Raw genomic sequence first — 15,340 nt, forward strand, 5'->3', positions numbered from 1 at the left:
CTTTCAACACTAAAGACAGTGAAAAGAAGGAGTTGGAGTGGTTGGACAACAAGATCAAGAAAGTAAAGAGGTGAAGTACAAGGCTCTCAGACAGCACTGGCAGTAAACCCCACTAAGAAGTAACAGAGAGGTTGGACAGCAAGGTTAAATTTAGTAAGGAAGTGGGAATGGAGGTAACTTAAAAGGCTAAAACTTAGCTACAGCCAGAGGCCCAAGGGATCTACAAACACTGCTAGTAATGCCTCCAATGCACTATGTGAGGTAACGGACAGCACTAACCCCCTACAGGGCCTCTCACCACGATAATGTGTGAATAGTAGCCCAACATTTTGATATGGTTTGTGTCAGTAATAAAATGCATCATTCTACCATGTTTGTTATTTATCAAACATGATCTTTCCAATTAGTTTTTGTTAATGCTTTTAAAGTACATATATTTCTTTATACCACTACGGAGTATTTTACATTAAAAGATGATGTTACAGTAATCACTTGATGACTGTATGAATCTTGACTTATTGTTTTGATACAGGTCATCCAGCAGTAATAAAATGCCTATTTCTTCCTTATTCACAACTACAGAACATTTTTTATTTCATTTGCCAATTTCTTTCTTGCTCATCATTACAAAACAATTTTTACATTTCTTTTGCTAGCAATTTTTATGTGCATATAAACATACCCAAAGTGATATACTACGATGTGTGATGTGTAACCAAATGTTCTGAAACAAAACATAGGTTACCTCCAATGTTGACTGGCTAGAAAATCATGATTTGCATTTAATACAGAGTACGTACACAATAAAATACAGATTTCTGGAGGAGAAAATGGTTAAACATAGCAAGAGTTCAAATATTACATAACTATATGTGATACATGATGTTTCAGAGGGATTACGAGGTGGATAGCCATTGTCTACCCTTCTGTAACTTGGAATTTTCACTAATATGGAAATAATCTGGCCCCCATCATATCAGATTAATGAAGGTCAGCCTGAACTGATAATAATTATAATGCTTTTTACTATCAATCTCAGTTTCTGTACATTTTTAATACAATAGTGAATCAAAATCTCTGAACTACTGTATAAACATTTGAACAATATTTATCAAAAATTCAAGTAAGAAGGGTGGATGAGATTATTTCTGCATCTTCTTCAAATCCAGTTACAATTTAAAGGTAGTTAAGTTTGGATGTCAAACATGATTTCAACATTTAATATTCATTTTTGACATACCAAGGATGTACATCCCTATACTGTACACTGTACGTACAAACCACAAAACAAAATTCCCTACATAATCCATATCTCTCTTTCATGGGCAACAAAAACTGACACTGAGCAGATTTCATTTGGAGGCTTTGCAGAAAGCTAGCATTTATATTAAGTACAAAATATACATTACATTAGATATTAATAACTTCTTCTAGCCATTTTATCAACAACACTACAGCATCAAAGGATAAATAATTAAGAACAAGACAACAATGAAGAATCATAGTCCAAACCTAAAAAATACAAAGTTACTAGCATACAGCCCCTATGTTTAAATGGTTATCACAAATATTGATTTCAACCACATCTGCATAATGAATTCTGCTCCACAATTTGGTCAGTCACTGAGTTCATCACTCTCACTGAACTTTTCACTCTCTGGTGACAGATCTGATTCCGAACTCACTTCTATGTCAGAGTCAGAATCCTGTCCTCCAACTGCTCCAGCTTCAGCTGCAGCTTCCTCTTTCTTCCTCTTTTTCTCCTTTTTAAGCTGGGCACGTTTAGTATACATGTCAATTATTCTCTGGACTTCTTCCTGTTCAGTTACTGCATCTATGGCCTTCCCTCCTTCAATATCAATATCACTTCCGTAACTCTTACTGTGACGTTCTTCATCAGATGTATCAAAATCTTCAGTAGCCCCTTTGGATTTTTTCTTGCTCCCTTTCTTCTCCTTTTTCCTAGTAGCTTGTGCTACTGCTTGTGCCAATTTCCGATCAGTTTCTAAGTCTACAACTGCCTGTGCAGCAGATGAAGAAGCTTCTTTTTCTGCAGCATGCATAAATGCCTCTACCTAAAAAATGGTAAAAATTACAGATTTATTAATATGAACCACACAGTACATTTACAAAACTATTAAAAATCACAGCTCAAGAATATGAAAGTTTTACAAATAAACAGCACATAAACCAAAACACAACTACATCTGTTAAGTGCTATAAATACTAGTCTATTTCTATTCAATGTAAAATAACTACGAAAATACAAATTTTCTATTCCAGTCTTGCCTCTGCTCATTAAAATGTGTACCTTGGCATAATACACGTTAACACTCCATGTTACATTTGTAGGGAGAAAAAAAAGTTTTCACTTATCAAAATGCTACATAACAATAAAAATAGTCTTCATGGAAACAATTACATCTCAAACGTCTTTCTATTTATTTTTCAGTGGCTTCACTAATTGCATAAGGCCGAATGCTACTTAAAATCTAAATGTGCTTGCCCATAACCAGGGGTCTTTTTCATTACAGACTGCACATGGAAATACCGGTATGCTACTTGAAATTTAAACTCATCAGGAACAACCATACAAGCGCTATACAGTAGTCAACATTTTTATTCCATTGGGATGTCTCGGCTTCAAGACATTAAGCCATTTTCGGCCTAAATTTGAGGCAAAACACCAAAACTTAAAATTTCACACTAGCAAAATACAAATCAAAGAAAGATCACACTTGGAAATAATTTTTTATAAACTTCCCATACCATTAAAAAATACTCAGGAAAGAAAACATAGTGACTTCAAACTAACACAATCACAATTCAATGAATTACAAAAGCCAATAAAATTAAGAAAAACAAACTCAAGACGAGAGAAATAAAAGACATCAAATAAAACAAAGTACTAAGAAACATTAAAAAAACATAAAAAAAAATGACAAGAAAAGAAAAATGACACAACATAAATTAGCCTAATGACTGGAAAGCGAGAGCAGATAGAAAATCAACAGATTATGGATAATGGAAAGGAAGACTGACCTTGGTTGAGTTGCAGCTTAAGTTTGTGAATATATATACTGTAGATTCTAAAATCCTTAAATCAGACAATGTGAACAAGAAACTACAATTTTAAAATTCCTTATACTTAGTCTTGCCTCATTGCATCTACTGCGGTGTTCACGGATGGAAGACTGCTGCTTGACTGCTCCCTGCATGCTGGCAGTATCTCGTTTTGAGCACCGTTATAGAACTACCCAAGTACCCCACTTGGCAGTTGGGGCATATATAATAGCAAATAATACCAGTCCGCTGTAAATCAGGCAGTTTGTCTTTGAAAGGTAGTAGGCTTTTTATTGTAAAATCATTGCTAAAAATGAATTTAAAAGTAATCTGTGGATAAAATATATCAAAACAGTGCTTCAATTCCCTCTAAAGCTGCTTAATTGATCTACCAATGTAAGGCAATTTGTATTAAAAAACTGGTTAAGGAACTGTAACAACTGGCACTTTAGGACTGGGGTTCATTTTCAAAAATTTAAATAGTATCATCTACAAAGCACTTATAGAGCAAAGGTTTAAAATGTGACGGGCAATCCTCCAATCACTTTCCCTCATGAAAGCTAACAAATTAGCAAAAATACAGGTACATGAAATTGGGCTACCCATTGCTACCCTATCTACTTGTAAATACAAGTATGTATCTTTACATGTTGCCTCCAGAAGTGTCTTGGACCTATTTCTAGGCAAATTTCTGAAAGAGTTTCCATCTTTATACATTTCATTCACTACTGTGTCAATGGTTTCATTAAGAGGTATGTTTGTAAATAATGATTCAATATCAAACTCCATAAAAAAATTTTTGAGGTATATTCAAATGCTTAAAGTCATTAACTAATTCATAAGAATTTTTTTAAAGAATAAGTAGTGTCCATTATGGTATTTAAAAAGGGTACTCAGAATTTCACTAAATTGTATGTCGGGTATTATAAGAAGCAACAACCGGTCTTAAGGATACTGCTTGGCTTATGGATCTTCGGTTAAAAAAAGTTAAGTTTACCTCAGTTTAACCAGACCACTGAGCGATTAACAGCTCTCCTAGGGCTGGCCCAGAGGATTAGACTTATTTTACGTGGCTAAGAACCAATTGGTTACCTAGCAACGGGACCTACAGCTTATTGTGGAATCCGAACCACATTATACCAAGCAATGAGTTTCTATCACCAGAAATAAATTCCTCTAATTCTTCATTGGCTGGCCGAAGACTTGAACATGTATCTGCGGTAATCCGAATACAATAGAGGGGGAACAACCACTTGCATAACAGTTGTTGCATCTCTGTTTTGAATGACTACACCATTTCCTTTGTCAGGTCTGCTAATGATCAGAGAATTATTCTTTCCTAAATTCTTTAACAAATTAATATCATCCCTAGTAAAAATCGGGCACACAATAGACTTGAAATCATAGAAAAATTTTTAAGCTATTGACTTAACTTGTCTAACCATAACCTTAAAATCTTTTCCCGGTGAAATAAGCTATTGTTTCAATCTGTTAACAAGGGATTCAAAAGAAAGGAAATATCTTGTGAATTTAAGTCTGTTAACCTGCAAGCACAAATTTAGATCGAAAGGTACTAAAAACTTCTCTTTCAGGTAATCCTTAACTAGAAATTTTAAAAACTACTCTAGAAGAGTCATATGATGTTAACGCATAGTGTCCACCCAAGTTCAAAGTGTCCCTTTTATGCACTTCCCGTATGTTGTTACAATATTTAGTCACATTTCCATTTACTACATTTTTCAGCACTACATAAAAATCAATAACAGACAGTCTCCTTTAAGTGACCTTCCAACACTTCCTTAGGGCATTTTTTGAAGGAAATTTTCTTTTTTGAGTAGTGTGTTTTTCTTATGGTAACAGAGTTCATAAGAAATTATTCTCAGTTTTGGTGTTTTGCCTCTATTTTACGTCGAAAATGGCTTAGTGTGTTACAGCCGAAACGTCCCAATAAAATAAAAATGTTAACTATAGTGCTTGTTTGGCTGTTCCTGATGAGGATCAGATTCCCTAGGAATCAATCTCTAGCAACGAAGTTTAAACTTTGTTGCCCAGAACCAGGGGTCTTTTTCATTACAGATTGCACATGGCAATACAGTATGTCACTTGTAATTTAAACTTTGTTGCCCGGAACCAGGGGTCTTTTTCATTACAGATTGCACTTGGCAATATATTATGCAACTTGAAATTTAAACTTTGTTGCTGAGAACCAGGGGTCTTTTTCATTACAGATTGTGCATGGCAACACAGTATGCCACTTGAAATTTAAACTTTGCCCAGAACCAAGGGTCTTTTTCAATACAGACTGCACATGGCAATACAGTATGTAACTTGAAATTTAAACTTTGTTGCCCAGAACCAGGGGTCTTTTTCAGTACAGATTGCACATGGCAATACAACATGTCACTTGAAATTTAAACTTTGTTGCCCAGAACCAGGGGTCTTTTTCAATACAGACTGCACATGGCAATACAGTATGCCACTTGAAATTTAAACTTTGTTGCCCAGAACATGAGGTCTTTTTCATTACAGATTGCACATGGCAATACAGTATGCCACTTGAAATTTAAACTTTGTTGCCCAGAACCAGGGATCTCTTTCAATACAGATTGCACATGGCAATACAGTATGCAACTTGAAATTTAAACTTTGTTGCCCAGAAACAGGGGTCTTTTTCATTACAGATTGCACATGGGAATACAGTATGCCACTTGAAATTTAAACTTTGTTGCCCAGAACCAGGGGTCTTTTTCATTACAGATTGCACATGGCAATACAGTATGCTTGAAATTTAAACTTTGCCCAGAACTAGGGGTCTTATTCAATACAGACTGCACATGGCAATATGGTATGTCACTTGAAATTTGAACTTTGTTGCCCAGAACCAGGGGTCTTTTTCAATACAGACTGCACATGGCAATACAGTATGTCACTTGAAATTTAAACTTTGCCCAGAACCATGTGTCTTTCAATACACAGATTGCACATGGCAACACAAGACTATATTGCCATGTGCAATCTATAATGAAAATGACCCCTGGTTCTGGGCAACAAACTTTAAATTTCAAGTGGCATACCGTATTGCCATGTGCAGTCTGTATTGAAAAAGAACCCTAGTTCTGGGCAAAGTTTAAATTTCAAGTGGCATACTGTATTGCCATGTGCAATCTACAATGAAAAAGACCCCTGGTTCTGGGCAACAAAGTTTAAATTTCAAGTGGCATTCTGTGTTGCCATGTGCAATCTGTATTGAAAAAGACCCCTGGTTCTGTTGCCATGGGCAATCTGTATTGAAAAAGAACCCTGGTTCTGGGCAACAAAGTTTAAATTTCAAGTGACATACTGTATTGCCATTAGCAATCTGTATGGAAAAAGACCCCTGGTTCTGGGTAACAAAGTTTAAATTTCAAGTGACATACTGTATTGCCATGTGTAATCTGTAATGAAAAAGACCCCTGGTTCTGGGCAACAAAGTTTAAATTTCAAGTGACATACATTGCCATGTGCAATCTGTAATGAGCAATCTGTAATGAAAAAGTCCCCCGGTTCTGGGCAAAAAGTTTAACCCTTAAACGCCGAGCCTCTACTTACGAAAGTGTCTGCCGTATGCCGGCGGCGTTCGGGAGTTAGCGCCAAAGCAGAAAAAAAGTTTTTTTCAAAAAATCACAGCACGCTTAGTTTTTAAGATTAAGAGTTCATTTTTGGCTCCTTTTTTTGACATTGCCTGAAGTTTAGTAAGCAATCATAAGAAATGAAAAAAAATATCATTATCATATATAAATGTTGAAATATATGACAGCGCAAAAAAGAAATTTCATATATAATTGTATACAAATCGCGCTGTGAGCAAAACGGTTAAAGCTAATGAGTTATTTTTTTTCTTTGCATTGTACACTAAATTGCAATGATTTTGGTATATAACAAATTGTAAAACGATCAAAGCAACACAGAGAAAATAGTATCACAAAATGATGCATGAATTCGTAATGCGCAGACACAAAAAAAAAAGTTTTTTCAAAAATTCACCATAAATCAAAATATTGTGCTAGAGACTTCTCATTTGTTGCAGAATGAAGGTAATTGATTGAATATTACTACATTGTAAGTGTTTTAGCTTACAATTGCAGTTTTTGACCATTTCGGTCGAGTTAAAGTTGACCGAAGGTTGAAATTTTGGCACATCGTGATTTATATGAAAATATTTCCAAACTGATAGAAGCTACAACCAAGAGTTATTTTTTGTTGTATTCTACATGAAATTGCACACATGTTCATATATAAAACTTTATGTAACGACTAATATAAAACGGGGCAAACATTAAGACAAAGTGAAGAAAGAATTTCTGAGATGTTCGGCTGAGTTACCGTGCGTGGACGTAAGGAAAATTTTTTTTTTAAAAATTCACCATAAATAGAAATATTGTGCTAGAGACTTCCAATTTGTTGCAAAATGAAGGTAAATGATTGAATATTACTAGAATGTAAGAGTTTTAGCTTACAATTGCGTTTTTCGACCATTTCGGTCAAGTCAAAGTTGACCAAAGGTTGAAATTTTGGCACATATCATGATTTATATGAAAATATTTCCAAACTGATAAAAGCTACAACCATGGCCTGTTTTTTGTTGTATTTTACATGAAATTGCCCACATTTTCATATATAAAACTTTATGTAATGGCTAATATAAAACGGTGCAAAAATTACGACAAAATGATGAAAGAATTTCTGAAATTTTCGGCCGAGTTACCGCGCGAACGTAAGGAAAAACTTTTTTTTTAAAAATTCGCCATAAATCGAAATATTGTGCTAGAGACTTCCAATATGTTGCAAAATGAAGGTAAATGATTGAATATTACTAGAATGTAAGAGTTTTAGCTTACAATTGCATTTTTCGACCATTTCGGTCGAGTGAAATTTGACCAAAGGTTGAAATTTTTTGTGGTTGACATATGGTACGTCCGCTCGTCACCCGACAGACAATTTTAGTTGACTTATGATACGTCCAGTCGGCGTTTAAGGGTTAAATTTCAAGTGACATACTGTATTGCCATGTGCAATCTAATGAAAAAGACCCCTGGTTCTGGGCAACAAAGTTTAAATTTCAAGTGGCATACTGTATTGCCATGTGCAATTTGTAATGAAAATGACCCCTGGTTCTGGGCAACAAAGTTTAAATTTCAAGTGACATACTGTATTGCCATGTGCAATCTGTATTGAAAAAGACCCCTGGTTCTGGGCAGAGTTTAAATTTCAAGTGGCATACTGTGTTGCCATGCACAATCTGTAATGAAAAAGACACCTGGTTCTGGGCAACAAAGTTTAAATTTCAAGTGGCATACTGTATTGCCATGTGCAATCCGTATTGAAAAATACCCCTGGTTCTGGGCAAAGTTTAAATTCCAAGTGGCATACAGTATTGCCATGTGCAATCTGTAATGAAAAAGACACCTGGTTCTGGGCAACAAAATTTAAATTTCAAGTGGCATACTGCGTTGCCATGTGCAATCTGTAATGAAAAAGACACCTGGTTCTGGGCAACAAAGTTTAAATTTCAAGTGACATACTGTATTGCCATGTGCAACCTGTAATGAAAAAAAAACCCTGGTTCTGGGCAACAAAGTTTAAATTTCAAGTGTCATACTGTATTGCCATGTGCAATCTGTATTGAAAAAGACACCTGGTTCTGGGCAGAGTTTAAATTTCAAGTGGCATACTGTGTTGCCATGTGCAGTCTGTAATGAAAAAGACACCTGGTTTTGGGCAACAAAGTTTAAATTTCAAGTGGCATACTGTATTGCCATGTGCAATCTGTAATGAAAAAGACACCTGGTTCTGGGCAACAAAACTTAAATTTCAAGTGGCATACTGTATTGCCATGTGCAATCTGTATTGAAAAATACCCCTGGTTCTGGGCAAAGTTTAAATTTCAAGTGGCATACTGTGTTGCCATGTGCAATCTGTAATGAAAAAGACCCCTGGTTCTGGGCAAAGTTTAAATTTCAAGTGGCATACTGTATTCCCATGTGCAATCTGTAATGAAAAAGACACCTGGTTCTGGGCAACAAAATTTAAATTTCAAGTGGCATACTGTGTTGCCATGTGCAATCTGTATTGAAAAATACCCCTGGTTCTGGGCAAATTTTAAATTTCAAGTGGCATACTGTATTGCCATGTGCAATCTGTATTGAAAAAGACCCCTGGTTCTGGGCAAAGTTTAAATTTCAAGTGGCATACTGTATTGTCATGTGCAATCTGTAATGAAAAAGACCCCTGGTTCTGGGCAACAAAGTTTAAATTTCAAGTGGCATATTGTATTGCCATGTGCAATCTGTATTGAAAAAGACCCCTGGTTCTGTTGCCATGGGCAATCTGTAATGAAAAAGACCCCTGGTTCTGGGCAACAAATTTTAAATTTCAAGTGGCATACTGTACTGCCATGTGCAATCTGTATTGAAAAAGACACCTGGTTCTGTTGCCATGTGCAATCTGTATTGAAAAAGACCCCTGGTTCTGGGCAACAAAGTTCAAATTTCAAGTGACAATGTATTGCCATGTGCAATCTGTATTGAAAAAGACCCCTGGTTCTGTTGCCATGGGCAATCTGTAAAGAAAAAGACCCCTGGTTCTGGGCAACAAATTTTATATTTCAAGTGGCATACTGTATTGCCATGTGCAATCTGTATTGAAAAAGACCCTTGGTTCTTGGCAATAAAGTTTAAATTTCAAGTGACATACACTATTGCTATGTGCAATCTTTATTGAAAAAGACTCCTGGTTCTGGGCAAAGTTTAAATTTCAAGTGGCATAGTGCCACTTGAAATTTAAAGTTTGTTGCCCAGAACCAGGGGTCTTTTTCATTACAGATTGCACATAGCAATACAGTATGCCATTTGAAATTTAAACTTTGTTGCCCGGAACCAGAGGTCTTTTTCATTTTAGAATGCACATGAAAATGTGCTTCTGGAAACTCTGTTTGACTAGAGCTGGGATCTTTTCCATTACTTATTTGCACATGAAAAATATGTTACTTGACCGATATATGAATGTTTGGTTTAATGACCTGGCACTAGGGCCATCAGCATACTTGGTGCCACAATATGAAATGAGGAATTACTATTAAAAATAAGAATTTATTATTATTTAAAAAGAATAAATTAACTCTGTTACATCTAAATATCATAAACATCCCAATATCTTTATGTATTCCATCAAATTATTGACATCAACGTCATCATTTTAAATTTGCTGTATAGCACCTGAGATGTGGTGTCACCTTCTCTCTTCAACAAACTTGGAACAGTTCACGGTTAGGGATGTATCATAAAGATCAAACAACAGTGGACTGTCACCCTTCAATAGGAACTTGTGTGTAAGGATATGTTATCTACAGAGCCTTGCCTCACCCATGATTGCTCTGGCAGGATGATGACCAATAGTCAATCAAGGGACAGACCTTCTGATATTTCACTTTCTTCATTGAAAATCAGCTCCATCTATTTTGCCATTTTTGTCTTGTGTAAGATCGGATAGGCCATTTCATATCAATATGGGGAGGCTTATTGGCCTCTACATACCCTTGGACACCAACATGAACTGGTAACCAACAAAACTGGATCAATTTGTAACAGGAATCAAACCAGCTGAGCCATCCCTGAATTCTCTTTATAGTCAGATGGGAAGGACTAAACTGTCTACTGGCTGATAGGGCACTAAAAGTGTGAATAAATAGTAACTTACTGCCTAGTTTTATCTGAAAGTTCTACAGATTTGAGAAATGGTCGTCAATTCAGCAGTAAAGATTAAGGCAGTCAGATAATTTCAATACTGACTACATCCTGGGTCTTTGAACCATCTGAGTAGATCTTAATGGAGTCTTATGGCTCTCACCATTGAGCTGAAAATTGGGATTTTACAGCCATCTCAGATAGATTTTTCTAACATACTACTTTTGGGCAGATTTTCGCTTCTTGAATCATCCATGCAGGCATTCTGATATTCCATTTTCATAATCCTTTGCTCTTCTAAGGAATTTTCATCCACTTTTTCATTGATACGAACTTGGAGGGGTTTACTTGAGTTATGGATGTTGAATTTATTTGAGTTACATTCTCCAAGTACATATTTAGTAGGATTATTGGATGAATTTTTCAACCTATTTATAATCGGAGGGCAAGTTCTTTTCTTCTTAGGTCTACAGAAGGGTCTCAGTTTATGCCACACTCGACCTACGTCATTTCGTGGTTACATCCCACAATCTCCGATAAATTTATTAAAAAGATCTCGTTCCATCATTCGGGTGTAAATTCAAATTTACCGCGGAACTAGCTTGCATGCAGAATGGACAAATAACATCATCTCGTGGCGGAATATGGGGCAGACGGCATCAGTTACTCGCTCGCTATACGCCATCTTGAATTTACATTGCTTTTTTGGAACTTTTTTTTATTGCATTATGGCTCCTAAGCATAAGGCAGACTCTTCTGGTGGCAGTGCTATGAAGAAAAGAAAAGCCATTTGCATGGAAGTGAAAGTTGTTATAATAAAATGATCCAAAAAGGGCAAAACACTGTCTAACATTGGCTGCATACTGGGGTTCAGTCATATAACTGTGTTGATGATCAATAAAGAAAAAAAGCACATACTTGAACATGTGAAAGGATCTGCTCCTATGCAATCAACTGTGATTATGAAGCAGCGTAGTGGTCTCATTACTGAAATGGAACGATTATTAGTGCTTTGGCTGCAAGACCAGCATCAACAGCATATCCCAGTTAACCTAATGTTGATTCAGTAGAAGGCTAAAAGTTTATTTGAAACTTTGAAAAGAGAAAAGGGGGGTGGGAGTGAAAGTGAAGAGTTTGGGGCTAGCAAAGGTTGGTTCATGCGGTTTAAGGCCTGTGCAAACTTATATAACCTTAAGGTGCAAGGGGAAGCTGCTAGTGGTGATGAGAAAGCAGCAAGTGAATTTCTTAGTGCATTGGCTGAGGAAATCAGGGAGGGGGGTTACTGTGCTGAACAGGTGTTAAATGTAGGTGAGACAGGTCTGTTCTGGAAACGGATGCCTACCCAATCATACATTGCCAAGGGGGAGAAGATAGCGCCAGGCCACAAAGTCAGCAAGGAGAGACAGACTTTGCTTCTTGGGGCTAATGCTGCTGGTGATTTCAAGCTGAAGCCTATGTTGGTGTATCTGGCAGAGAATCCAAGGGCACTGAAGGGTATTTGGAAGGGTCAACTACCTGTCCTCTGGATATCCAACAAGAAGGCATGGGTGACACTACAGATATCTGAGGATTGGTTCACCAACTATTCTGCGCCAGAAGTGAAGGAGTACTGAGCTAAAAAGGGGCTGCCCTTTAAGATGTTGCTAGTGCTGGACAATGCCCTTGTCACTCTGCCCATTTGGATGACTTTAATCCTGATGCCAAGGTGGTTTTCTTTCCACCCAATACCACTTCCCTTTTGCAGCCTATGGACCAAGGCGTCATTGCCTTTCAAGGCCTAGTACCTCAGAAGGACATTTGCTATGGCTTTCAGGGCAACTGATAAGGACAAGAACTTGACTCTAAAGGACTTTTGGAAATCTTACATTCTTGTTGCTATAAGAAACATTTCTAATCCTTGGGATGAAGTTAAGTAAACAAACTTGAATGGTGTGTGGAAAAAATTGTCCCCCTTTTGTCTGATTTCTATGGCTTTGAGGAGTCAGTTGAGGCTGTCACCCACAATGTTGCTGAACTGAGCAAGCAGCTTGATTTGGAGGTGGAGACTGATAATGTCACAGAGCTGCTGACATCTCACGGAGATAGTAGAATTACCTGACGAGGACCTCATTCAACTAGAAAAGCAACTGATTCAAGAAGAAGAAGAAGAGACACCAAGCCCAGAGCCCAACAGATTACAACCAAGGAGTTAACAGATGTTTTCACCCTGATGGAGGAGGGATTGGCAAAGTTTGAGGCTCAGGACCCCAACACTGCTGGGTACACTAAGGTTACCAGAGGGGCTGTGGATTCCTTGTGGTGTTACATGGAGATTTGGGAGGAGAAGAGGAAGGAATTCTTCCAGCTTAGCCTGGAACACTTTAATAAGGTAAAGAGGCCTGCAAGAGATCCAGTACCCTTTATCTCATATGCCCCTTCAGACTCAGCTGCCCCAGTGGTATCTACAGCACCTTCTGCAGGTTCTGCAAAACTAGACTCACCTGCCCCAGTATCTCCAGCATCTTCTGCAGGTTTTGCAGAACTAGACGACCCTGCCCAATTTCTCCAGCACCTTCTGGAGGTTCTGCCTCTCCAGACTCACCTGCCCAAGTGTCTCCGGCACCTTCCTCTACCCAATAGCCTAGTCAAGCCTCTCACCCCCCTTTGCAACACCCAGTATGCAGCCCAACCACAGGAGTAAAGGTAAGGAACTGTTTCTTTTTATTTGCTGTACAGTATATCTTAGTTTAACCAGACCACTGAGCTGGTTAACAGCTCTCCTAGGGCTGGCCCAAAGGATTAGACTTATTTTGACGTGGCTAAGAACCAACTGGTTACCTAGCAACGGGACCTACAGTTTATTGTGGAATCCGAACCACATTATGACAAGAAATGAATTTCTATCACCAGAAATAAATTCCTCTAATTCTTCATTGGCGCTCGAAGAGTCGAACGCTGGACCAAATGTGAGGATAATATTTACCCTTGTACTGTATGTATGTGCTCAGGAATTGTTTTCTCTTTTATCTCTTTTTTTTTTTTTTTTATTTTTACTGATTCACATCATTACATCTGCTTATATTCCTACTTACAGACAAAATCGGGCTACGTCCTTGCCATAGGAGCAGATCTTGGACGTAAACCGAGACCCTACTGCATTGGAAGCTGATCAGTATCTATGTACCTGTATATACTTTCAACGGGAGAAGTTCTGAAGTCTCTGGAGCATATGTGTTAAACCATGTGATGGATAACATCTAGCTTGTTGATAGCGTAGCCACTGTTCATCCTCAAAGGAGTTACTCTCATGGTCCCTAGAGGGCTCCCTAAGATAGACCACCCAATTTCAGAGAATTCTTGGTGCCAGTGAAGGATCACGGGACGGCGACTTTCCCACCAAAAAAAAAAAAAGCAGTTAAAAAATCTAATGAAAACTATGTATTTTTTTTTTATATCGGGAATGAAATCATTGCTATCTATCACGTTCTTGTAATGAACCAGTGTTACAATAAAAAATTGAAGGAAACCTACAAACGGTAAGGGGACCCTGTTGGGAAACCAGGGTTTTTGAGTGTGGGGAATGGACACAAACATATACAATGTCCACAACCTTCGTAATTCCCGATTTACTGACCCGCCACTCTGCATACAAGAGGCCGACCCGTCACTCCACATAGAAGGCTGACCCGCTGCCCTGTATACAAGAGGCTGACCCACCACTCTACATGCTAGAGGCTATAACAATCGGGTAGTCTACCCTAATGTACCTACGGACGCCGCTAGCCTAGGCTACTGTTTACCATCGTAAGAAACATTACTCGTTATTGACAGACTGACCCACCACTCTACATACATACAGCTACACCATGTGTGTCCCATCATTCCGATCGCGGGGACTAAAGATCTGTTCGGACACGTGTTTCATCACTGGCTGTGACCTAACCATACAAACCAAAACCCAACCAAACCTAGAATATCATGTCCTGACCTAACCCAACCCAACCTAACCTAACCCAACCCAACCTAACCTAACTTAGGGCACCGTGCCCTGGCCTGGCCACCTGGAACCCCCCCCCCCCTCTTGTAACTCATTAACTCGAATGTGTGGGTAAGTTTGTCCCATCGTTCTGATTGGCGAGACTAACGATCTGTTTGGACATGTGCTTCGGCACTGGCTATGACCTAACCAAACAAACCAAAACCTAACCTAGAATATTGTGTCCTGACCTAACCTAACCCAACCCCACTTAATGTGACTTAGGGCACCATGCCCTGACCTGGCCGGCGGGCAACCCCCACAGATGTAACAGTAACTCGAACGGGTGAACTGGCCTAGGCTACCCCTTATCAGTAGTAGGTCCAAATCATCAGTATTCATCATGCAATGACATTAAACGCAATGAAAGAGAAATATGCCACTTACCTTACTTAAAATCGCTGCTATCCAACCATGAGGGTACCAGTATTGGCTTCTTTGCAATGGGCGGAAGATCTCATGAATCAGAAGTACTTGGTATGGGTCTTACTGTTGTCGGCCGGGAAAGTAAATCAAGAGACAGGGGTTGTAGGGCGGCTTT

The 15,340-nt window shown here is 38.1% G+C and overlaps 1 protein-coding gene across 1 annotated transcript in view; it reads right to left on the reverse strand.

Moving 5' to 3' along the window:
- Positions 1-558: 558 nt before the first annotated feature.
- LOC136826855 (uncharacterized) overlaps positions 559-15,340 on the reverse strand; it is a 371,452-nt gene continuing 356,670 nt past the window's right edge. Inside the window, exon 5 of the mRNA XM_067084346.1 lies at positions 559-2,075. Coding sequence (XP_066940447.1) covers positions 1,617-2,075 — 459 coding nt within the window. The 3' untranslated portion in view covers positions 559-1,616. The remainder of the gene's footprint in view (positions 2,076-15,340) is intronic.

This window comes from Macrobrachium rosenbergii, chromosome 41, assembly GCF_040412425.1.
Source record: "Macrobrachium rosenbergii isolate ZJJX-2024 chromosome 41, ASM4041242v1, whole genome shotgun sequence".
In the NCBI taxonomy this organism is placed as follows: Eukaryota; Metazoa; Arthropoda; class Malacostraca; order Decapoda; family Palaemonidae; genus Macrobrachium; species Macrobrachium rosenbergii.